At 48.4% G+C, this 24,329-nt stretch overlaps 7 protein-coding genes across 7 annotated transcripts; 3 read left to right on the top strand and 4 right to left on the bottom strand.

The window, feature by feature from the left end:
* Positions 1-10: 10 nt before the first annotated feature.
* BT62DRAFT_1077138 (phosphatidylinositol 3-kinase) lies at positions 11-8,987 on the top strand. The gene is made up of 32 exons (XM_043179272.1): positions 11-175; positions 228-360; positions 413-957; positions 1,010-1,211; positions 1,262-1,364; positions 1,415-1,608; positions 1,657-1,775; positions 1,825-1,897; positions 1,946-2,435; positions 2,487-2,931; positions 2,984-3,223; positions 3,274-3,891; positions 3,950-4,053; positions 4,103-4,391; positions 4,451-5,196; positions 5,242-5,352; positions 5,407-5,590; positions 5,641-5,910; positions 5,961-6,150; positions 6,202-6,365; positions 6,424-6,624; positions 6,672-6,827; positions 6,877-7,017; positions 7,073-7,178; positions 7,231-7,368; positions 7,422-7,669; positions 7,723-8,076; positions 8,136-8,295; positions 8,353-8,466; positions 8,517-8,594; positions 8,650-8,755; positions 8,814-8,987. The coding sequence occupies exons 1-32, from the start codon at positions 62-64 to the stop codon at positions 8,827-8,829; spliced, it is 7,152 nt and encodes a 2,383-aa protein (XP_043038408.1). The 5' UTR covers positions 11-61; the 3' UTR covers positions 8,830-8,987.
* Positions 8,988-11,231: 2,244 nt separating this feature from the next.
* BT62DRAFT_933311 (uncharacterized protein) lies at positions 11,232-11,860 on the bottom strand. The gene is made up of 5 exons (XM_043186531.1): positions 11,773-11,860; positions 11,702-11,721; positions 11,566-11,645; positions 11,339-11,503; positions 11,232-11,282 (listed from the first exon to the last, which is right to left on the bottom strand). Exons 3-4 carry the CDS (start codon positions 11,638-11,640, stop codon positions 11,372-11,374), a joined length of 207 nt encoding a protein of 68 aa, XP_043038407.1. The 5' UTR covers positions 11,641-11,645; positions 11,702-11,721; positions 11,773-11,860; the 3' UTR covers positions 11,232-11,282; positions 11,339-11,371.
* A 1,093-nt stretch (positions 11,861-12,953) lies between these two features.
* Positions 12,954-15,914, top strand: BT62DRAFT_970033 (actin-like ATPase domain-containing protein). The gene is made up of 13 exons (XM_043188966.1): positions 12,954-13,163; positions 13,215-13,328; positions 13,380-13,608; positions 13,661-13,864; positions 13,912-14,085; positions 14,133-14,243; positions 14,291-14,560; positions 14,614-14,718; positions 14,773-14,883; positions 14,939-15,018; positions 15,088-15,423; positions 15,484-15,643; positions 15,692-15,914. Exons 1-13 carry the CDS (start codon positions 13,090-13,092, stop codon positions 15,737-15,739), a joined length of 2,016 nt encoding a protein of 671 aa, XP_043038406.1. The 5' UTR covers positions 12,954-13,089; the 3' UTR covers positions 15,740-15,914.
* BT62DRAFT_933307 (uncharacterized protein) lies at positions 15,705-17,169 on the bottom strand. The gene is made up of 4 exons (XM_043186530.1): positions 17,024-17,169; positions 16,626-16,968; positions 16,179-16,571; positions 15,705-16,122 (listed from the first exon to the last, which is right to left on the bottom strand). The coding sequence occupies exons 1-4, from the start codon at positions 17,094-17,096 to the stop codon at positions 16,029-16,031; spliced, it is 903 nt and encodes a 300-aa protein (XP_043038405.1). The 5' UTR covers positions 17,097-17,169; the 3' UTR covers positions 15,705-16,028.
* Positions 17,170-19,207: 2,038 nt separating this feature from the next.
* BT62DRAFT_1007269 (uncharacterized protein) lies at positions 19,208-20,179 on the bottom strand (the record flags this gene model as incomplete). Its single annotated transcript, XM_043177331.1, has 3 exons — positions 19,208-19,633; positions 19,696-19,925; positions 19,993-20,179. The coding sequence occupies 3 exons, from the start codon at positions 20,177-20,179 to the stop codon at positions 19,208-19,210; spliced, it is 843 nt and encodes a 280-aa protein (XP_043038404.1).
* A 296-nt stretch (positions 20,180-20,475) lies between these two features.
* Positions 20,476-22,378, top strand: BT62DRAFT_920702 (uncharacterized protein; the record flags this gene model as incomplete). Its single annotated transcript, XM_043184242.1, has 2 exons — positions 20,476-21,655; positions 21,717-22,378. The coding sequence occupies 2 exons, from the start codon at positions 20,476-20,478 to the stop codon at positions 22,376-22,378; spliced, it is 1,842 nt and encodes a 613-aa protein (XP_043038403.1).
* A 361-nt stretch (positions 22,379-22,739) lies between these two features.
* Positions 22,740-24,053, bottom strand: BT62DRAFT_197645 (uncharacterized protein). Its single transcript, XM_043180020.1, has 3 exons — positions 23,793-24,053; positions 23,640-23,741; positions 22,740-23,590 (listed from the first exon to the last, which is right to left on the bottom strand). Exons 1-3 carry the CDS (start codon positions 23,906-23,908, stop codon positions 23,101-23,103), a joined length of 708 nt encoding a protein of 235 aa, XP_043038402.1. The 5' UTR covers positions 23,909-24,053; the 3' UTR covers positions 22,740-23,100.
* Between the last annotated feature and the right edge of the window lie 276 nt (positions 24,054-24,329).

Below are 24,329 nucleotides of genomic sequence, written 5' to 3'. Positions count from 1 at the left end.
GACAATACATCGACAATACCGTATATATCTTCCTCTCTTACGATCTGGATCCTGGCGGGCCATGACATCCACTGTACAGTCGGCGCAGTCCGATGCCTTGTCGCAGATTTTCCAAGGACTTAAAAACAAGAGCCATGAAGTACGACTGGAGTCATCTGTCAACTTGTGTCGATATGTGAATTTCTCTGTTATTCCCGACCTTTTTGGCGGCTCATGATCATATCCAGGTTTCTACGACTGTTGCCGAGATGACGCCTGATGCTGCTGCGAAACTGTGGGATGATAATATTAATCGAAGGCTTTTCGACCTTATGCATAGCCAGAGTACAACGGAAAACTTTGGTGGACTTTTGGCTATAGGCGCGTCATTGGCGATACTCCTTCCTGCGACGCGAACTAACATAGTGATCAGATCACCTCCTTGAAATTACCAGCGGAGAGACTATCGAGTCCAAGCGCAACTTGTTTCGATTCTACAACTATGTCAAGCATCTTCTTCCCCACTCAGACGTCAACCTTATGTTGGTGGCTTCCAAGACCCTAGGACAGATAGCACATATTGGCGGTTCTGCCTTTGGGGACCGATTTATGGACTACGAGGTTCCTGCTGCAATCGAACTGATGCAACCGGAGAAGCAGGAATCCCCTCGATATGCTGGCGTCTTAATTTTGAAGGAGCTCGCTCGAAACAGCCCCGGATATTTCCATTCCCACATAAGCCTTGTGTTCGAAAACATAGTCGTTGCTTTGCGAGATCAGCGCGTCAATGTCAGGGAGGGCGCGGCTGAGCTACTGGCGGCTTGCCTAGAAATTGTCGTGCAGCGGGAGCGTCAAAGTCGGAACACCTATCTGAACGGAATCTTAACGGAAGCCCAGGCAGGACTGAGGATGCAGCAACCAGAAATTATACATGGCTCTCTACTGACGTACAGAGCACTTCTTCTGCATGCTGGGATGGTGCGTCTACTCATATTCTCTGTTCGTGTCCTCAATCACAAATGTCATCCAGTTTATGAAGGAGACTTTTATGGATACGGCGGAGAAAATTCTCCGATTCCGGACTCACCGAGACGGCCTTGTTCGCAAACAAGTTATTGCAATGATACCATCTCTAGCCGCCTATGATACGCAAACTTTCAAGGATAACTACCTTCATAAATCCATGAGCCATCTCCTGACCCAGCTCGAAAAGCCCCATGAAAAACAATTTGGTATGCCTAGACACGAATTGTCGGTGTTCGGTCATCTCACCATTCCGCAGCGTTCATTGCTATCGGACATACGGCCACTGCCATAGGCAGTGATATCAAACCTTTTTTGGACTCGATCATGGCGCACATCAAAGTTGGATTACAGAATAGAGGGCAAGTCACAGACCTGACCTGCTGGAGTAAAGATTCTAAGTTCGAATTAGGAGAAAGAACACGACATCAGAGGAGCCCATATTCCAATGCATCGGTATGCTTGCCATTGCAGTGGGTCCTCATTTGACTAAGTTGCTCCATGACCAACTCGACCTCATGTTTGCTGCCGGACTTAGCGAGCCACTCTGTCAAGCGTTGACAGCTATAGTGCATTGCATTTCTCCACTTCTGAGCACCATACAGGGTCTGTGTCCCATCCTTGGAACAATCATAGTCACTTATACTTTTGCAGATAAGCTATTGGACTTGTTGTCAATGATTCTTAGTGGACAGCCATACAAAGCCCTCGGCGCCCCGTCGACGCTTTCCAGGAATGAGGTTTCTACCGTCAACAGAGAGTTAAATGCACAGGTGAGCTCAATATCCGCTTTCTACCCTACAGGCGTTCTCATGAATTCAGGCTGCTGCCAACGACAAAAGCTCGGAGACAATCACACTAGCTCTCACAACACTCGGTTCTTTTGACTTCACAGGTAAGCTCCGCACCGCATGTCTCCTTCCCATGATCAAACCTCTTCTAGGGCACTTGTTGAATGAATTCGTTCGACAGTGTGCACTATCGTATCTGGAGGACGATAACGCGGACGTACGGCGCGCTGCCGCTTTGACTTGCTGTCGTCTTTTTGTGCGGGATCCTATCTGCTACCAGTCTAGTAGCCACGCCATCGAGATTATCAGCGACGTTTTAGACAAACTGTTGACGGTAGGCATAGCTGACCCAGGCAGGTTTTCTTCAAACTTCGTCTTCCTGGTAGTTCTTGACCGTTCCGCAGATCCGTCAATCAGGCAGACCGTACTTTCCTCACTTCACGAGCGCTTTGACAAGCATCTAGCTCAGGCAGAAAACGTACGATCTTTGTTCATAGCCTTAAATGATGAGGAGTTCGAGAATCGTATAACTGCGGTCTCATTGATTGGGCGACTCGCGAAGCACAATCCGGCTTATGTTGTCCCCTCCCTGCGTAAAGCACTTATTCAGCTCTTGACTGAGCTAGAATACACGACTGTCATGTAAGTGATTTTTCATTATTTGATGGCCTTCGTGATTGACCATCTGACTAGTCGCAATCGCGAGGAGTGCACTCGGCTGCTTTCGTTACTGATCAGTGCTACTCAGCGGCTTATCAAACCCTACGCTATACCCATTCTTGTGGTCTTGTTGAAAAAAGCCAACGACCCTAATCCTGCGGCGGCATCCAATGTCTTGATGTGCCTGGGCGAGCTTGCCTGCGTTGCGGGAGAGGAAACCATGGACCATATCGGAGATATCATGGAGGTCTTGACGGAGAAGCTGTCCGATCCGTCGCTTATCGAACGAGATGCGGCTCTTCACACTCTTGGACAAGTCTGCTCTAGCACTGGATATGTCATTGATCCGCTTGTCGACTACCCACAATTACTACCGCTTCTGGGGAAGATTTTGAAATCAGAAAGCTCGCAGGCTGTCCGACGAGAAGTGGTGAAAGTTCTAGGTATCCTTGGAGCAGTCGATCCATACAGACGGAAGGTGAGGCACTCTCCTACGCCTTCACGGCAATTATCTAATGATGGCCGATCAGGAGCAGGGAAGTTCGGTAGAAGATGCTTCTAGTGAAACGCTGATCACTGCGGTTAATCAAGTCCCCATAAACCAAACTCCAACCATGGTAACCGACGATTACTATCAAAATGTGGTCATCAACGCACTGTTGGCCATTTTGAAGGATCAGTCCCTCAGTACACATCATCATACAGCCATTGAAGCCGTCATGTCCATCTTCAAGACTCAAGGATTGAAATGCGCATCATTCTTGCCGCAGGTGTGCCCAAGAACAACATTTCTGATGGCCATGACACTAACTTTCCCCAGATCATTCCTGCATTCGCGACAGTGACGAAGCATTCTGCTGCTCGCCTACAAGAATTCCACTTGCAGCAGCTGACAATTTTGGTTGGCATCATCAAGCAGCATATACGAAATTACATGCAGATCATCTTCAACCTCATCGGAGACATATGGGAGAATGTTGCACTTCAGCTTCCAATTGTGTCCCTCATCGAGGCATTGAGCAAGGCATTGAATGCCGAGTTCAAACCTTTCCTACCTTCTGTCCTTCCACTGGTCCTAAAAGTATTCGACGGGGAGCTCAACGATAAAAGGACGAATACACAGATGAAGATCTTCGACGCCTTTCAGACTTTCGGCGCCAACATCGAGGAGTACCTCCATCTCATCATCCCTCTGATTGTTAAGTCTTATGACCGCCTGGATGGCACGATGCCTCTTCGCAAGAAAGCCATTCAGACCATCGATGGTTTATCAAAGCGTGTGAATTTCTCCGACCACGCCTCGCGGATCATTCTCCCTTTAGTTCGTGTATTGGAAGGTTCGCAAAATGAGCTGCGGCTCGCGGTTATGGACACCTTGTGCTCACTTTGCATTCAATTGGGTTCAGACTTTGCTATCTTCGTCCCCACTATCAACAAGGTTAGTCTTTCATTCCTTTATAAGTCACCGAGGGTGTGAAATCATGTGTTTCTATTAGGCTCTTGTTCGAAATCGCATCCCTCACGTAAAGTACGAGAACCTAATCACCAAACTTCTCAATGGCGAACAGCTGCCTCAGGAACCTGGGGTGCTAGAATTGCTGTAGGGTTTCTGCTGGATTCTTCCTGGTCTATTTTAACACGTTTCAAAGCTCAATCGAGAACGCGAAGTCGGCCGAGTTCTCTGTTCCTGCTGCCGAAGCTGCCAAGCTCACAGTGAACCAACAACATTTGAAAACGGCTTGGGATACTTCTCAGACCAGCACCCGGGACGATTGGCTTGATTGGATCCACCGCCTCACCGTCGAACTCATGAAAGAATCTCCGTCGCATGCCCTTCGTGCCTGTATGAGTCTTGTCGACATCCATACTCCTCTGGCCAAAGAATTGTTCAACCCCGCATTCTTGTCGTGCTGGGGGGAGCTCTATGATCAATATCAGGTTTGTCAAGTTTTTCTCCATGTCCGTGTTTTGATTGAACTAAGCGGTCTTGCCAACAGGAGGATCTCGTGCGATCGGTTGAAACAGCCTTGAAGTCCGCTACTGCGCCTTCCGAGCTGATACATCGTTTACTCGGACTTGCAGAATTCATGGAACATGAAGAAAAACCATTGCCTATAGAACACAAGATTCTTGGAGAGTGCGCGCTGAAGAACTTGGCGTACGCAAAAGCTCTTCACTACAAGGAGCTCGAATTCTTTTCTGAAGCATCACCCTCTACCATCGAAGCGCTCATCTCGATCAATACTCGTCTTCAACAACATGACGCTGCTTGGGGGACGCTGGTCATGGCTCACGAGCATTATGATGTTAGCAAACAAGAGGAATGGTATGAAAGGCTAGGAAGGTGGCAGGAGGCATTGAGTGTCTATGATCAGAAGGCAAAATTGGATCCTTCTTCTGCTGATGTTCAAATTGGGCGGATGAAGTGTCTACATGCATTGGGTGACTGGGATCAATTGGCGACCCAGGTTGACGAGATATGGACCAATGCAAGCGCAGAAGACCGTCGCGAAATTGCGCCCATAGCTGCTGCCGCTGCATGGTCTCTGAATGAATGGGACTCCATGGAGGATTATATTACTACCATGAAGTCTGATTCTACAGATCGTGCCTTCTATCGTGCTATCCTGTCTGTGCACCAGAACCAGTTCCCGAAAGCTCTGCTACATGTTGCCAAAGCTCGTGATCTTCTGGATCCTGAGTTGACTTCCTTTGTTGGTGAAGGTTATGGTCGATCATACAAGTGAGTCGCCAGCAAAGTAGGTACGCGTTTACTGATTTCTCATAGTGTTATGGTTCGCGCTCAAATACTTTCCGAGTTGGAGGAAATCATCGCTTACAAGCAATATGCCGATCAGCCTGAACGACAACAAACTATGCGTAAGACGTGGATAAAACGGTAATCGTCGAAGTTCTCTCGAGTTGGGTTATCTTGTCACTGAACATGAGTTAGCCTGCAAGGGTGTCAACATGACGTGGAAGTCTGGCAAAGAATACTTCAAGTCCGAACATTGGTTCTTAATCCCGAGGACGACCCTGTAATGTGGATCAAGTTTGCAAACTTATGTCGGCAGCAGGACCGTATGGCTCTGGCCGAGAAGATGATCAATGCCCTGCTGGCGCCTCATGCTACTGACGTACGTACAATTATCTTCTTAACGACTTTGTCCTGACCTTCTTTCGACAGCTTCACAATCCTCGCGATCAACGCATGAAGGTTCCGCCCAATGTGGTATATGCACAACTCAAGTTCCTGTGGGCGGCTGGGTCCAAAGAAGGCAGTCTCGCTTTTCTGCGTCAATTTTCCAACAATCTCGCCCGCGATCTACAAGCAGATGATGGCCATGCTCATCCTTGGGTTACCAAGCAAAGGAAGAGCCAGCTGTCCAAACTACTAGCACGTTGCTATTTCAAACAAGGCCAATGGCAAATGAAATCAAGTGACGACTGGGTTTCGGTCAGTATATTTTGGCGGTCTACTTTCCTTTATCCTAATGCATGTTGCAGAGAGATGCGCAGGGAATACTGAACTGTTATGTCAATGCCACATACCATGATGCAGAATGGTACAAAGCTTGGCACACCTGGGCCTTGGCTAACTTGGATGTTGTCACTTACATGGAAGGTAGACCAGAGTATCGTTTCGTTGACCAACCACCTCCTGCCTTGGCGGTGCACGCTGTCAATGCAATAGAAGGTGACATTCTTCTTTTGTAGACGGACATGTCATGCTCAACATCAATTTTAGGTCTTTTCCGGTCGGTCACTTTGCGTAACACGGATGCTTTGCAGGATACACTACGTATTTTGACGCTATGGTTCAAGTTTGGCGGTCACCCCGATGTTGCTCAAGTCATCGCGGTAGGATTTGCCAAAGTTGGAGTAGACAACTGGTTGGAAGTGATTCCGCAGGTCTGCAATTTCTGGTTTTTTTTTTTTTGGCTTTTCGCGAGCTTAGGTCCTCGCACAGATCATCGCCAGAATTCAAACGCCTCATACTACGATCCGCCGCCACATCCAAAACGTCCTTCTCATTATTGGAAGGCACCACCCCCAGGCTATGATCAATCCCTTGACTGTGGCCTCGAAGTCCTCAAGTAAAGCGCGATCGGAAGGCGCAATGGGCATCTTGGAACATCTAAAAGACCGCCATCCTGTTATCGTTGCCCAGGTAAGCCGCCTCCCATGTGGTAACTGTTATCCTTCATGTTTTCGTAGGCCGTACTTGTGAGCCACGAAATCATACGCGTGGCCATCCTCTGGAACGAACTATGGCATGAGGGTCTGGAAGAAGCCTCCCGCATCTATTTCACAGAAAAAAATCCCGAAGGCATGATCGCCGCCTTAGAACCGCTGCACCAGCTCATGGAAGAAGTACGTCCACGCATCGAAGGGTATTTACTTTTAACTCATTAGTTCGCAGCCCGGTCCAACAACTGCTAGAGAGATCTCCTTCATTCAGACTTTTGGAAAAGATCTGCGGGGAGCGCGTGAAGCATGTCAAAGGTACCGTCAGTATGGTGATACCAGTGACTTGGATAAAGCCTGGGACATCTATTATGCCGTGGGTGGTTTCCCTTGTAAAATTATGAGCGCCATCGTGACCTCTCGAGGAACAGGTCTTCAAGAAGATTGAGAAACAGCTTCCTCAATTGACTAGTCTCGATTTGCAATATGTTTCACCAATTCTATTGAATGTTCGTGATCTTGAGCTAGTGGTGCCAGGTATACTATACTATTCTTCTTCTTAATGGTACCTAGTCTGACTTACGGCCAGGTACTTACCAGTCTGGACGTGAGATCATCAAGATCTCTAGTTTCTCTCCCAAGTTACCTGTAATTGCTTCCAAACAACGGCCGCGGCGGCTTACTTTACGGGGATCAGATGGTAGAGATTACCAGTATGTTTTGAAAGGTACAGCAGCGCGTCAGTGCTAATGAACTCGTAACTAACGACGCCGGTCGTAGGTCACGAAGATCTTCGACAAGACGAACGAGTCATGCAGTTGTACAGTCTTGTTAACACACTGTTATCCGTGGACACCAACAGTTATATGCGGCGTCTACATATTCAACGTTTCCCGGTTATCCCTCTGGCACCTAATGCTGGCTTGTTGGGGTGGGTCCAAGGCAGCGACACTTTCCACGTTCTTGTGCGCGATTACAGAGACTCTCGAAAAGTCCTTCTGAACATTGAGTATCGGTTGATGCTACAGGTTGGATCCTTTGATTTCAACGTTCTTTTGAGTTTGACCAATGTGTGACATAGATGGCGCCTGACTACGAAAATCTCACGCTTCTCCAGAAAGTGGAAGTTTTCGAGTACGCGCTGGAAAACACGACGGGTCAAGACCTTTACAGAGTCCTATGGCTTAAGAGTCGTGACTCAGAACATTGGTTGGAACGGAGAGCCACCTACACCCGTTCATTGGCTGTCAATTGCATGGCTGGGCACATTCTTGGTCTTGGGGATCGACATCCATCGAACTTGCTGCTCGAAAGAGATACTGGGAAAGTTGTCCACATTGATTTCGGTGACTGTTTCGAAGTCGCTATGCATCGTGAGAAGTTCCCAGAGAAAGTACCTTTCCGATTGACTAGAATGCTAACACACGCCATGGAGGCAAGTAACGATCCCTTCCGCTCGCCTCTCTGTCTTTTTTTCATAACGTTTTATAATAGGTGAGTGGCATCGAGGGGAGCTTCAGAAACACTTGCGAAATAGCCATGCAAGTTCTGCGCGACAACAAGGATTCCTTAATGGCTGTGCTTGAGGCTTTCGTCTATGATCCTCTCATAAATTGGCGTCTCATGCAAGCGGATGATGTCAGAGGGACACAAGGTCACAACTTTTAAACCCACGGCGTCTTGGCTATTTCTTATACTCTTGATGTTATAGACGCTTCAAACGACGGTGATCGTGCCGCCGAACTCGTTCAGTTGGTACATACGACCGCCTATGCTCAAGGTCCTAAGAGGAAGCTAAAGGCGGATGAGAATGACATATTCAACGGTAAGGTTTCCCTATAGTTTCCATGGAACCGTCTTACCCTTTCAATATAGACGGACTTCTTGGTGTTCAGGAGGTTCGAAATGAGCGTGCGTTGTTTGTATACAATCGTGTCCAGAACAAGTTGACAGGTAGCGTCCGACTTTCTGGCTGGCTGCGTAGCAAGAATGCTCACGCTTGCTTTAGGACGGGATTTCAATCCCGACGATTCCCTTTCGGCCATTGATCAAGTCGATAAGCTGATCAAGCAGGCTACATCTTTGGAAAATCTGTGTCAGCTCTTCTCGGGATGGTTAGTGAAATGTTACTCGATTATCAACTAAGTACTTTTGCTAATCCCAACTTAATAGGTGTGCTTTTTGGTAGAGTCGGTACTATTTCAGCGGACATGTGTCGTCTACAGGTATATATCCTTAAATACCCCGTAACTTATCATCTGTTGCATAGTGTACTCTGTACATTCATACATCTTTTTATAGCAATCTGTATATTTTGCACAACGAATTCTACTCTGGAAGCGGTCGAATGACACCGGCAGATGAGCTGAGATAAACAGTTGAGATCGATGACGATTCAACGCAGAATACAGTATCGACGTTCCTAACGAGGCATCGGCCATGATAAATGGCCATGGATGGCGAACTCGACATTGAATCAGGCCTTGAAGGAGTTTAATATATTCTGACAGACCATTCAAACCATGCTGCAGGGTTCGTGGTGACACCAACCATTCCGTGATTGACATCCCAAAAACTTTGAGCTCTATATCAATGTGGACAGGCACTTGAGATCAAGGTAGTCCAGATCACCTGTTATTGCTATTCCGACTCGGACTGGACTTCGCCGGATTCCAAGTCTCCTTTCGAAGAAGAGAAGAATTCGACAGCCATGGTGATAACATCAATGACACTTTGAAGATACATTTTCATTACTCAAAAAACTATCAGGTAGCCGGCGTGTAAGAATCTATCTGCATTCCCTCCGCACTCTGCTCAGGGTCCACTCTCCCATATATTCACAACGGAATGCGTAACAGTCCGAAGTCTGTGGCAATTAACCCCTGACAGTGCTGGAAAGGCATGTTTGCAGAGTTCCCTAAAAATTCCGAACGGTGAACCTTTGAACTCGCTTCATCCGTTCAGTTATATGGCCAACATGAAATTTTGTATGATATCTTGGATTTCAGGCAGCAGGACACAACTTTCAGCACTCAGTACTTGGTACTCGTGCATGGCTGAGCAGATGGCAATCAGTCGCGAACTGTAGGCCAGCTACTATTAATATCCTGAAAATAGAACACATCACAATTACTGAGAAGACCAAGGTGGGAACACGTTCTAAACTCAAGATTTCCTAGGCGTCTTCATGCCGAATTAGAACTCAAGTTTTTTTAAACATGGAAGCAAAAACAAACCCTGACTCGAGGCCATTGGAACGGAGACGGCTTAGCAAATGGCGAGAAGACGGAAAGAAACTCTGGACTTCTGTTCAACAAACGCTAGATGTTTGAGCCGGAATTTACTTCGATCTTCCTTGAAGGGTAAATCCCTGGCAACGTTATGAGATGATCCAACACTAGAACAGTAGTGCTCCTTCCGGTCTTGATAAGATGTTCATGGCACGATCATAATTCATTGAATACATCAGTCCGGAGCGTTGTTGAAATTGCGTACACTGGCAGGCAAAAAATTGTCGCTGCGGCGTCTGAACTTCGCTGATCAAACGATGATGCGCCGCTTCGTGGGACTCGGTACCGAAACATACTTGCTACCCCATTTTCTCTATTCCCCTGTTTCCCCTTTGAAATACTGCGGATAATTGCTCACTTTCGTAACCGAGCCTGAGTTTATTCATAAGTGTGGCCCTTGCCGCAATTACTCTGCAAGCCTGGCCGCCACTAATAATAATATGGCTTTCAAGTGGTTCCTACGTAACAGGATTATACATCCTGGGATTGGCAGAGCTGAGAGGAGTACATAGGAGTCAGTTGAAATCACAAAGTCCGAAGTTTCTCGCTCCGATCCCTGTGAACGTCGTACAAGTTATGCCATAACTATGGAAGCAAGATCGCTACGTTTTTCACGCCCTGGCTTTAGTTCCTGAAGTGCTACTTGCGTGGACTTTGGCAAAAAGGTCATCCATATTGTGATCATTCTGTATGCATCCATTCTCTGGCGCCTGATAAATTTTAACGGGAGTGATGGAATCGTTGGCTACAGAGAACCGCAAGTAGAACTGTGCTTAGGCACGAGGGCGCTAGGAATGGACTGAGTGTTCTGAAAGACCGTCGTGGGCTGTGATATTCTTTGCAGCGCTGGTGTAAGATCGACCAGTGATCTTGAAGTGCTACGAGAACAATTCAGGTTCTAGCCGCGAAAGTTTGACCGGGCTCATCTAAGTAAATCTGCATCTTTCAATCGTTCAGACCAGGGTAAACATCTCCACCTGGAGGAACGTAGGCCTAGAGCAAATACATCAATCAGAACATAACAGATGAGAGATGTTCCCCTTTACCGCATTACTTTCGTCGCCAAGGTAGACGTTAAACAAGATGCCCGCATCTGTAGACTGGATGCCCATTGGCCCGTATGAGTAAACTGCGGGTCGGGCAACGGATATCAAAAGTCCACATTATAGCCGGAAAGGACAAACCCGAATGGCTTCATATCTCCTCCACCAGTCACCTTTGTATTGTCGGTCAGATTAAAGTTTTTGACAAGGAGGGTTATTCAATTACCTTCAAGTTGCACGCACACTAGACCATATGTAGTCAGATGATTTTCAGTGTGAATGACTAGCTAGCTGGGTAGAACCGCACACTGCCCTCTGGCAAATGAGCATCTGAGCATTGGCCCAGTAACATGTTCCAACTTACGTAGTATCCAGAGGCGATATCCTACAAAACTGGTCATTTGTTGACGATAGCGCAGCTGAATAAACGGTTCATCTTTAGCATAGTAACGTCATAACTGGCATTGTTTTTGGCCAGAATGTCCGAGGCCCAAGTGGAGGTGGCGAGATCAAAGGCGCTTTGTTGAATCTTCCGTAAAGACGACATATGAACAAATGCGTGAAGCTGGACTGATGCAAACAAAATCAAACCTTGAACCAAGGAGCGTCTGAATCGGTCGTATCGGCAAAGAGCTTTGAACATCCTCCATCCGGCCATTTGGCCATATATTCTATAACAGGATCCGGGCTATTTAGAGAAGGTGGAACTAAATGTAAGAGGTCCTACCGTTGTCTCCACCAGTCAATCTAGAAGGAGATTTGTTCCCATTGCTTATGGTAAGGAACTGCTACACTCACAGATTTCGCGAAGCAGACAAAGTATGCGTACTTGAGGCGATTGATATGGGTCTGTCGAAGGGCCAATATGAGCAATGGCGTATCAACAATGATGGACTCGACGTCACATCCTAAACTAGAATCTAAACATCTGAAAGCGAGGCAACGTTATCCAGAGTCAGATGAACGACCATTATGAGCTCTTCTTATTGTCGATTTCTATCCTGGGCACGTAACCATGGGCAGAAACCTCGGCAACGGGGGCAGCGGCAAGAATAATGAAAGCAGACGGAACCAGCATCGTTGTAAAAAGGCGGAAAGGAGCGTATGACCTTCACATGTAATGCTTTATACCCAAGACGGATGCCCGGACTTGGATCCTGAGTGGGTGGTCGACGAGCGGCGACACAGGTTGTGGAATCCGGCCCTTACTCCTGGAAGAACTTGGGAGTAACATGTACGCGTCTATGTGGGTTGACAAAGCCAATGATACACGTAGCCACGAAGGTCACAAGATTCCGCTAACAGTGCCGTGAGATCATTGGAATGTAAAGAACTACAAGCGGAGACTCAGCAAGCGCAACTAAGGATACGTTTGCGAAAGGATAGCTAGGGCAACGTTCCCATACCATCAACTTGAAGTTCCGGTAAATTGTCGCACAGCTGCCTCACAATTGCTAAGTCCAGATAACTTAGACGGATGGTATTGGAGATGGCGCGCTGAAAGGCCTTCACAGACGACGAGTGCGACATTGGCGAATTTCGGCCAGCGGCCAGCCAGTGTCGGTTAAGTTCGCGCGTCAGATGCAAGGTGTTCTGGTGCAGGATGAACTTGTAAGGACACATCAGCCCTATAAACAACTGCTCCATCAACATTTTGAACTATCCTCAGCCGAATATATCTCAGGAGACTGCGCGGCTGTTTTCTTAACAAGTGAATGAACACCCTGGATTGAATATTGAACGCAGATGATCATTTCATCTTAACCACGGTGTTGGGCTTGTATCATTCGTCGTTTGTTAGTGGAATGCGATTAAGTCGTAGCAAGACAGACCTCATGGCAGTTCTTCAAGCTGCGAAAGGTGTCGCCATGATTTGATTTCGAAAGTGCCTCTCCTTACGTTCTCGAGATATCATCCCTCGCCTCTGTTTCACGATACCCATATCGTGTTATAGCCTTCAGCTTGCATGAGACGAGTAAGATGACCAGCAATTCCCAGACCAGCGTTCATGACCGTTTTGGGACAAAGTGATGGACGCGTCCATTTCGATGATGGTCTTCATTCTTTCCTTTACTTCTCTTCCTCCATCACCTATTGGCCGGATCCTTCAAAAACATGCCCAGAGGAATACCAAATGTGAAGCGCGATGACACAGGCCTCCGATACACTTCCTTCAACATCCCGCTACCGTCAGTTCGATTGCTCAAATTTTCTTCTCGGATTTGACGCCCGTTTCTTAGACCTAATCCGAAGCATTTGGGTACGACATATCTGAAATCGGATACACAGACAGTTTGGTATCGAAATTCGATTCGAAAGAGCATAGCGCCGTCAGAGGACACCAACAAAGATAGGTGAGCACCATGTTCTTCTTGTCTGCTACGTAGAGTTGAGCACAATGCCAGGCGTGGTACCGCTGTCCTTGTCATACATCCAGGATCCCGGTTTCTCCGCGTTGGGCGCGCGTCAGATGTTACACCCGTCGCAGTACCAAATGTCATAGCGCGCAAGACGACGCCGACACCAACACCTGTCTTCGTCAAGGGCATTTCGAGACCACAAAAAGGCAGACATGGGACACCTAGTGTGGCTAATTCTCCTTCTGCTGAGGACAACGACTCATCCGAGGATCCTGTACGTCTCTTCTCCTTATCGTGGATATCGCTGAGGATCCAGCTGCGAACAGTTCGAAGAAAAGCTTTCCGCAATCATTGTTTCTCTTCGAGACAGGATGAGGTTCTACAAATTGCGCGTCACACCTAATGCTGCCAACCTTGCATCTACCTTCAACGCCGCTTTTCAGCCCGAGATCATACCAGAACACAACGACCCCTTCCAGGTAGAATGGGTCGACGAATCATGTAGTAAGGATGTCCTGGTTGGGGAGAAAGTACGCCACTTTGAATCCTTTATTCTATTGTTCTTATGTTGTGGCAGGCCCTTCTCATAGCAGATCCTCAACGTGCAGGATACTCGGTCAAATGGCCCATTTACGGTCCCAATTTCAACACTCGCGATTATTCTTCTCTTCGAGTGCTTATGGGAGACATAGAAATGATATTGCGCCAAACATTGAGAGACAAACTCAATATAAATCAGCGGGACTATGGGGTGAGGAGAGCAACGTCAGCCTCTTTGTTCTCTAACAATCTACACAGATATTCTCTGTCATTCTCCTTGTTCCGGATTTCTACGATAGATCGTACGTCCGTGAGTGGGTGAACATGCTGTTGGTTGGCATGGGATTCAAGCAACTATGTGCTCAGCAAGTTCGTATTCCTATCTAACGCCTATATCCGTACTGATCGTCTTGAAGGAATCTTTGGCAGCAACGTATGGTGCTGGAGTCTCCAATGCATGTGTCGTCAACATCGGTGCCAAATCAACTTCGTTAGCATGTGTTGACGAGGGTCTGGTCATCGCCGATAGTAGAATGAACCTGAATTTAGGCGGTGATGACATTACAGAGTTTCTTTATGTGCTACTGGAAAGGATTGGTTTCCCCTATAGGGATATCGACCTTTCCCGGGCATACGACTGGAACATTATGGAAGATCTCAAGTCGAGACTGTGCACTCTGACCGAGGTATGTAAAGGACCCCGTGACATAATAGTTTTTGCATGATAATTGCGCCGCAGAGTGTTGTGGCCCTCAATCTTTACGACTTTGTCGTTCGAAGACCGGGGAAACCTACTGAAAAGTACGGCTTACGAGCATACGACGAAATCATTCTCGCGCCTATGGTATTGGTTTCTCTGTTTCTCATTTCTTCACTTAGTAGTAAATGTCAATGCCAGTGTCTATTCGAACCTCGGGTCATAGACTTTGACCGGAAGCGCGTAGGATTCCAATTGAACGGCCATCTGGATGTCACGGAAGACGTGCTCGAAATCCAAGGAGAAAACGTGGTCAGTCCATTCCGTCCATTTCAAGATGCCTATGGCTAAAAACCGCCTCTGGTAGACATCAGCAATGATGATCTCTACGCAACATCTCCTGCCAAGTCCAACATCCGGAGGGCCTCCTATCGATTCGCAAGGCAAGTGATGATCCTTCACAAAGGCAAAATGGCTGATGAAGATCCTGCATCAAGACGCAACAAAGTCTGAGAGTAATGATGTGGCGTCGGTTCCTGCCCCTCAAGATTCGGGAGCGGGAACGCCTATGGACGTTGACAGCATCGAAGACACAAATAAAGGATCGGGAAACCTGCCGCAGCCGATGCCCCTCCCCGATGCTCCGGAGCCGATACCTCCACCTTCAAGTTCAACGAGTGGTGATGACATTGACGTATGCTTCGAAGCCAGTAAATTGCCGCTGGATGTGGCCATTTTTAATTCTGCGCGGGCGTCTGGCGGAGATGATAAGATACGAAAGTATCTTCAGGCCGTTCTCGTTATCGGCGGGGGCGCTCTTGTTCCAGGTATGGCTCATGCATTGGAAAGCAGGTGAAAAGGCTCTTGGACTTGTCGTTCGCCCCTTGGTGCTGACTTTTTGTTGATTGATAGGCTTCAGGCCATTGCAACACCGCTGGTGGTGAACATGGAGAAGGTCCAGATTCTCGCACCTCCGAAGGAAGTGGATCCTCGTGTGCTTGCATGGAAGGGCGCAGCCGTGCTTGGCAAAATGGATGGATCCTCAGAGCTTTGGGTGACACCTGCAGACTGGGTAAATGTTCTGTTACTTCCCTTTTGGCACTCGCTAACCAAAGTACAGGATATCTTAGGGATGCGAGGACTCAAAGAACGTTGTTTCTTTTTGTAATTATCTATTTAAGACTCCGTATCATATTGACACTATTCAATGTAGCTTACTGACACATTATTTGTTCGTTCAATCTAGCTGCGAGGAGCAATGATGAGTAAATAAGATGGGTAATAATACAGGATAATGGCGATTGCAAGTGGATGAGTATGGCATGCAATAAGTATAAGTGATTCATGTGAACTGATGCGACGTCGAGGGTATATGGGGTGAGGTTCTATAAGGAGAGTGAATGATGAATGGCCTTTAGGATCAAGGGGAAGAGAAGAGTACGATGAAACCATACTGCCTATACACCCAAGTCGTCCTTCATGGCTGCGAAATTCTCGGGTGTCAGACGGCTCCAATTGCTATATAAGGAGGACATCAATGCCTTTCCTTCACTACACAGGGCATATAAGCACGAAACGACGAGATATTAATGGACAGGTTGACATGCCTGCATTTCCTAAGCCACTCTTTCCGCGCCGCGCCGCCTTCTCTCCAGTGGGGCAAATCAGTGGGGTTATCAACACACGCCCTGCTCTTCTTGCGGCCTCTCCCCTTCTTTGTTTCGGACAGCGCGCATGCAAGCTTTTCAACCCACGAATCACATACAGCTGAGGCGGTTCTATTCGGAACAAAAGGAAACGTGAAGTCTAGTCGAGGAGGCTTTTCAGGTGTCATGACCACCAAACTCCGACAGATGGGACAATCGACGGATTCATGCCAGCAGCCACAAAGTCTATGCAGACGCGAGAATGACCACTTGAGGATACACATGGCACAGAACGTGTGGCCGCACTGTCCCGCGGCGTTTAGAGAGAACGGAGATGCCATTATTTCATAGCAACTGAATATCGGGTGAGCCCAAGGTCAAGGCGAGAAGAAGAGAAAAGAGACACACAGAGAGCAAGTAAAATGCTCCTCTAGCTGTCGGAAAATGTCCCGCGCTTCTCGTTCCTTTGCTTGCTGCAAGAGAGCACTGGTTTCTTCTTCTTTCTTCGACACGGCGGCAAGTCGTTGGTCGAGTTCTTTAGATTTGAGCGCCAGGTCATGTTCCCGCCATGTTAGAGCTTGTTCTCGACTATCCGGGTCCGAGTGTGCGGCCCGCGTCATACGTCGAGTGTGCATGGCAATGGTAGGAGAACAGGACGGGGCTGGCGCTACGGGACTCGCGTTACCAAGGACTTTGTGACGTTTTTTGTACACTTTCAAGGATACCTTGAGAGGATCATCTAACTTTATACCTGAACTCGCTTCAGTAGTGGTACGGCGGAAGAATAATAATGAACAAGTAGCCACCGTTCTCGAGATTACTGAGCCTCAGGGAGCGCCTGCGATGCAGGATTGGCTGTTTCTTGTCCGAGCGTGTCATGACTACGGCAATAAAGAGAAAATGCCACCTGGGAAACGTCGACAATAAGGCGCATTCCAAGGGCACAGTGGCAGAACAGAGCAGAGCATTCTTGTCCTAATGCGGTATTCACCTTCGAAGGAGCCACGTGGTATTATTTGGATCGCCTGCCAGTGCGCGCACCTGCAAATTGATGTTTGTTGCTAGTTAGAAGCAGTGTTGCCAGCTGTTACATGCTGCACGACGGTCGTTCTCAGCCTCATTTTCTGCGATGTTTGTTTCTAGGAACTCCATGTGCAGCCGACCCTGCATTTATCCTTACTTGATGACCTCACAGGCTCTAACAACTCCACAGCTCCACTGTGCCTCCAGCGGGGGAATACGAAGGCGATATTCAATATTTTATTCCATTGTTGCCTGCCTCGAGTTCCATATAGCCAATGCCTCTCGGCTTATCAGGGTCATCGGTCCCGGATGTTGATTGAATTCTACATCGGCTGTCGATATCCCGCGGCCGGGATACGGATTACTGGCGCAGGCGCCAAGTTGACAGCGGGGAAAAACGACACCACCCAATGGACGTTCAGGTACTGTACCTCGCGTGGTCAGCGCACAGTGCTTTTTCAATTTTTCAATTCCAATTGGGGACCTCAACAATAAATATTGACGTCAAGGCAAGCCCTTTGTGACCTTGTGCCTGTTCCTTGCACGATAACTGGACATTGCGTGAAACCGTAAAATGCCCTCAGGATCATATTCCGGTCGTCAACTGATTTCTTTGAATGGGCGCTGACATGGACACTGAGCCACACGTCTTTGGTATACCTCCTGCTCATGCTTTTACTCCTTCCGGTTCCTCCAAATACTCGGTCTACCTGGGTTTGCGATGCTTATACTTGTCCCTCTCTCCGATACGCGGTCGTTACGTCTGTTCGGCAAGGAAAAGGATGATGTGGAAAGGTAGCAACAGCCGCAGCACCGATGTTATTGATAAAGCGTATGCATAAAGTTCTCGTGCCTATGGTTTCGTGTCATTGGTGGCTTAAAGCTGCGTCAAAGGTGACCTGTATTGGAAGCTCCCTGTGTCCCGTGGGGTGTTGACTTCTGACTATGGTCCGGATGTTGGTCCCCTCATCTATCACCACTCCATTTAAGTCAACGAACCGCATAAAAACTCTATCCACTGTCACAAGGATTAAACAAATGAACCCTGCTCGCCCTTCCGTTCCAGGAGCTTCTCTTCGATCGTTGATGCGAAGGTCTGGTTACTTCCTATCAGGAACGATAGCATGCATGCATGCATGCAATGAATAACAGGCGCAGAGAGAGGCTATGCAATGGATATAGTCCACACATCATGCATCTGTCGGCAACGAGGAGTTCGGACCGTACGCGTTGATTATCTGGACCATCCCTTACTTTGCTATGACAAAAGCCGGGGTGCTGTATGTTGTAAGGACGCTGGTCGGTAGGATGATCACAGGTGCTATACGTACCGAACGGATGAAATAGCGAAAAATTTAAAATTATCCTCCAACTTGTAATAATGTGTGTTTTGCAGCTTCTTCCTCTTCTTATCTTCCACTTCCATTCTCCTTGGCCCACTTACGCTAAATCCGGGGGACATTTTTTTCGTATCTTATTAGAGGTTGCAGAGTGGATACAACTCGAGATGAGTCTGGCCCTCTCACAGACGACAAGGTCAAATCTCGTGTCCCCTTCACGTGGATCACTGCGCAAGCAAAGGGTTCTCCTTAATCCAGTTCCTTGTGGGATGAAGATCTGTGCAATGTGTACAGGGACTGTCGGTATTTGAGCTAAGATTGGAGTCTGTGTAGTAGGAGTAAATAAATGTGCGCCTTGGCTTGATCAATTCCCGCCTTGGACCGTGGGGGGCGAAATCACAGGGATCTTTTTTGCGTCATTTGAGAATCCTTTGGTTCATCAATCACCATCAAACCCGCTGGAATACCTGCCTCATCAATGGTGGCGAGATGGATGGTTGAATGAATTAAACCGGGTTTCTTGTTGGCAGACTGAGGAGGCCGGCAAACGCCTGGACAAGTGGGGTGTGACACGGACCGTGGAGGATAATGGGAATTATGTATTACAAAGGTAATGCTGACGTTGCATCACAAAAAAACAAAGATCAGGTGAACGGTAAAGATAAGGAAAACTCTGACAAGAGATGGTTCTTTGCTGTGAAGAGCGCAGAATGAAGATGTGTGCGATTGGTCTGATATAAGAAGGGGGCAGGACAGAGTCGACACAGGCCCGGTAAAAACAGGCATGAAAGCGTAGTGTTGCGCCATGCGTGACGAGATCTTAGATCCGACTTGACCGGAGCGGGCAGCAACAGCGCCGCGTATGAGAGAAAAGAAAAGTGGAAAATTTTGTTCGGGTTCGACGACGAGGGGAGATGGTGGCAGCAGCGGCTTGGACGTATTGAGGGTATGATGACTGCTGCAGTCAGTTGACGCCACGGTACATGGTACATGGTACATGTAGTGATTCGCATACCATGTCCAAACGTCGGGGTAGCTGCGTTTCGCACGCTGCTACACGACGTTCTCAAGAACCAAAAAGAGAAACGAAATGATAGAGATCCTGCAAATCGAACTGATGGTTGTTCAAGGCCGAGAAACGTTTCATAGCCCCGGCAGTGTCCCCCCCTTCCCCCCGATATGGTATCATTGCGATTTGTTCGGCAACAAAAAAAAACATATATAAATTTTCCCTGGAGAAGCTTGGCGGTTCCTAGATGGCGGAAGAGGGCGGAAAGAAAAGGCAATGGGAAAGGAGTGCAACTTGGAGCAGGGGGAGAGATTACTGACATTTGGACGGTGGCGGCTGCATCGAGCATTGATTCGAATCGCAGGCGTCAGGCTGAAGCTGATTCTAATTCTATGTTCGGCACAGATTGAGTTGCCGTGCGGCCAGCCAATCGGAACACGCGATAGAAGCATCTCGACGTGATTGTGACTGTAACGCTGACCAGGATCTGGATCTGCTTCTGGAATTTCCAGAAGGAGTAACACGTTCGCTGAGTCTGAAACCAAAATTAATGAGAGCGTCACGCGAAGATCGAGATCCGTCACAGTCATCCATCATCCCAAAATGGTACTTCCGGAAAAGTGAAGCCCCCGCGAGCGCGAGCGTCTGCTATATTTCTGTGATTCTCAAATTCTCTCTTTCCGTACAAATCCACGCGACCGGCCACCTTGGATTCTGGCGTCCTGCTCCTCTCTCTTGCTGGGCTCGCGGTTTGCACACAGTTTCGTCTCTCTGGCTCTATATACGCGCCGCGTCGCTATACCAGATATATTATCTTGTCCGGAATACGGGTCAGATTGTCCCCCCTGCTGCCTATTAGATCACTTCCCGCTCAGCCAGTGCATAAATGCTCTCCCCTCTTCCTCTCGCAGATATCATCATACAGCCCACAAAGTTCAAACCCTGTCCCCGTACCCAGTCCAACGTCTACCACGACATTGGCCTCCTCGTATCTGCTTCAGTTTCCCCCATTCCATCCGACTCTCCAACCCTGGACGAAGATCGCCTTTCTTCGCCCACCTCCCCTTCCGGTACTGCCCCCAATTTCCAGTATGGCCATAACATGTATGATGAACCAGTATCACCGGGCACCATGTACGACTCTCATCAGCCAGTTGCCCCGCCCCCCGTTCAATTTTCGTATCAATCCGCTCCCCACCACCAGACCCAGAATTACCCCCAGTCTGCACTCAGTTCGCTGAGAGATTTGGACCCTCCCGCTCCCTCTTACCTTTCCGATTCGCCTTCCCCAGTTGATGTACATTCTTCGTCAACTCTCACCCAGTCCGTGTCTTCCTCTTACACCTCTCATGACCGCTATTCGCACCGTTCCACCCTTCCCGGCAGATATCAATCCTATCCTCCTAACTATCTCGATCAGAGGCGCATGTCCGAGCCCGCTGTACCCTACGCCGTGGAAACGGAACAGTTCAGGTACACAGAAAACACCCAAACCAGTGGCCATGCACCTCCTCGTGCCGCGGGGTATCTTCAGCGAGGCGCAAGCCTCAGGGACTTGCGTCAACAATACCAGTCGATGGATTATTCCACTTACCACGCAGTTTCGCCAGGATCCAGTTGGCGATCCGCTGAGGACTCTTACCGTCCTACAGAGGAGCCCGCCTCGCCCTACCAACCCAATTTTTCAGGCTCTCATGCTTCGCCCACCGCCGGTATCTCGTATCCCCAGGGAAATGAGGACCATTACGGCCCATCGCCGCCAGGGACAGGTACTTCCAATTCATCTGCTCCTCCGGCACGAACATCCACTCATACAGAACTTGTTATTCCTCCTCAAGGCGTTCACCAGTCTCCCACGAGCCCCCACGACTCCGACGCCAGTAAACGGTACTCGTTCGTGGCCTTGGCCGGGAACGCCGTAAAAAAGCGCCCCCGCAGAAGGTATGACGAGATCGAACGGCTGTATCAGTGCACCTGGCCCGACTGCAACAAGGCGTACGGAACTTTAAACCATCTCAACGCACATGTAACCATGCAAAAACACGGCGCTAAGCGCAGTCCGAATGGTAAGTCTATTTGATTTATATTCTTCCATAGCCGACGTATTGACTAAATTATCTTTCTTAGAATTCAAGGAACTGCGAAAGCAGTGGCGTAAAGCAAAAAAGGAGTCTGAATTTCCCTCTTCCAATCTGGTGAGGCGGGGTAGTATGGGGCGTCTCGGAGATGAAATATATGACTCTCGGTATCAATCCCACCAGCACCAGCGGTACTCGTACCCACCCCAGCTGAGCCTTCTTCCTTCGGCCGTCACAATGGCGCATATGCAATCCGAACGGTACTCTGTTGCCGATGACATTCGGTACCCATCCGACGATCGCAGCCATCGCATTGTCGAGCGCCCAAATTACGACGAACGTAACAGGTATTCCGCACCTTCTGACTGGCAACCACCGCCGCCGAGCAGCTACACCCGCTCTCAATCGCAATACCCATCGGTTCCCTTCCCTCCGCCGAGTAGTCTTGTTCCACAGCATAATCCTCATGCCCCTCCGCCAATTCGCTCAGAATACGCCCGCCCTTCTTCGTCATCTCCCCCGGTAAACCGGCTACCACCCAACAGCACTCTTCTTACGCCGCTTCCGGGCTACCAGCCCCCCACGTCTCTGCCGCTCTCCCCTTTAGATCCCAGCATAGATCTGGACTATGCGAACGAGGGCTATTACGATGATGAGAGCGGGAGAAGACCTGGTTCCGGACATGCGGGCGTGAGTGGCGATGAATACTGAAGTGTTCTGGCGGCGCAGGTTCTGAATGCGACCGACCCACTATCGGCTTTTCTGGCCAGGTGGTTGGTTGTACATTTCTTTCAACCCGCCTACTCTCCAACGCTATCCACTCTAGTCCCGCCTATTCGCTTTCCTCGCGCCAGTCTGGACACTGAACGATGTTGTAGGCCCCACCTACGATCGAATAGCTCACCAGACATCCTCCATATCTGTAACAACCGGGTCATATCCCAGTTACATCTTCTTGCATATATTTTAAACTCTCCTCTTTGCCCAACGTTACATGCTGGATTTTAACTATCCTACATCGGTCATTGTCAATTGTTTTCGCATGCATTATGTTCCACCACTTGTACGATTCTCTCTAGTCAAATAGGTATCATTAATCCCCGTTATACGTACATAGTACTATTTGACCTGCTCCCCACGCATATTCTATCTCTGTAACACCCTAGCTCTTAGCTCTCATATATAGTTTTCTTGTTCCTTGCTTTCTTGTAGTCCCTGTGCGCCAGCGCCTTATGTATATCTTATATCTCTATACTGTCTTGCCTTGACACATTTCGCCCCCTGCTCCTTTGGAGTCACAATGCAATCTTGAACCATTGTCGTCCGTTTCAGAAAGCATAAAGCTTGTCCGAGTCCGATCGCTACGCTAAAGGGTCGGGAATGCAGATTTGAAACTGTAAACCGCTTGTAACCGACGGCCCCGCTTGTGGCGCCTACGCAATTTGCCTCCGTCCTTCCGTTCCCCGGGAGAAGAAAGCAGATGCGCTTCGAATTCCCCGCAACAAAATCATAGCTTCTATCACAGGACTGACGTTATCCCATCGAAACATTTGACATACCCTGCCATGTGGTTTTCTCCTAACGTAACGCGTCGCGCACAAGGATAGACTGTCATTCATTAATATTGATTCGCGGGCTAGGTCGAGAGATCTGTCAGCACATTCAAATTGAACTCGAGTCCCCCTCAAACCGACGGTAGCTGTGAAATATGCGATCAAGGTTTCGCGTAGCATAATCATCAAAAAAAAAAAAGATACGCAGCTGTGACGAAGCACGGATTCAAACGATTCAGATGGTCTCGGGCGTGGGTGACATACACCATTAAAAAAAAACCTCGTCAGGGAGGAAGCGGTACAAATTTCAAATGTAGACCGAGGGTCTACCTCCTGATAACAATGCAGTTCGCGGGTGGGAAAAAAACGGCTGAACGGCTTTGAGAGAAAAGTATCTCCTCAGGTTGAATATAATTTACCTTTGTGCTCCTTTGCGGAATACTGCTTCAGATTTTGTCCCTGGCTTCAGGGCTGCAAGGAAGGAACTGACAAGATGTGGAGCGCGCCGGTGAAAAGAAAACCTAATTGCGAGTTTGAAAATGACAAAGCATTCACCGGGACATGAACCGGACCACGACAATAAAGAAGATTGTGCCTTGCCGAGTTTTATCGGGGCAGGCATGAACTGGTATGACCGTGGATGATATGCAACTAGACCGGATCGAAACGCCTGTACGGGCTGGTCCATCCATTCGGCCTGTAAGGATTTGGCCACAAGTCCGCTAAGAGCGAATGAAGACGGAAGCTAAGATGAAAAGCACCCCAATGATATACTGTATGCTGCTGCTCATATTGCGAAGACAGCGGCATGTCGGGCCGTAACTGAGCAGTGTACGTGGTAATGCAAAGGCGAAGATGAAGATGATAGTTCGGCAAAATCTGTCCACCATAATGATCGACAGGAACTGGGGCGAGATATCCTCATGCTCTATTCCATCGTAGCAGGCTGGTTTCCATGAGGCGCCTACAGCGTCCGACATCAGGCACGAAGGGGCCCCTCGTTCTGGTGATTGTGGTAGAAAAGCATACAAGTATATGGCTCCGGCAGCTGGGCGTTTTGTCGGTTGTTCTGGCACTCCGTGAATACATATGCCGGAGACGGAATTGTC

This window comes from Guyanagaster necrorhizus (assembly GCF_019112545.1).
Source record: "Guyanagaster necrorhizus MCA 3950 unplaced genomic scaffold BT62scaffold_16, whole genome shotgun sequence".
Taxonomy (NCBI): domain Eukaryota; kingdom Fungi; phylum Basidiomycota; class Agaricomycetes; order Agaricales; family Physalacriaceae; genus Guyanagaster; species Guyanagaster necrorhizus.
Note: the sequence above shows the minus strand (reverse complement) of the source record. Positions and strands in the feature narration are given on the sequence as shown.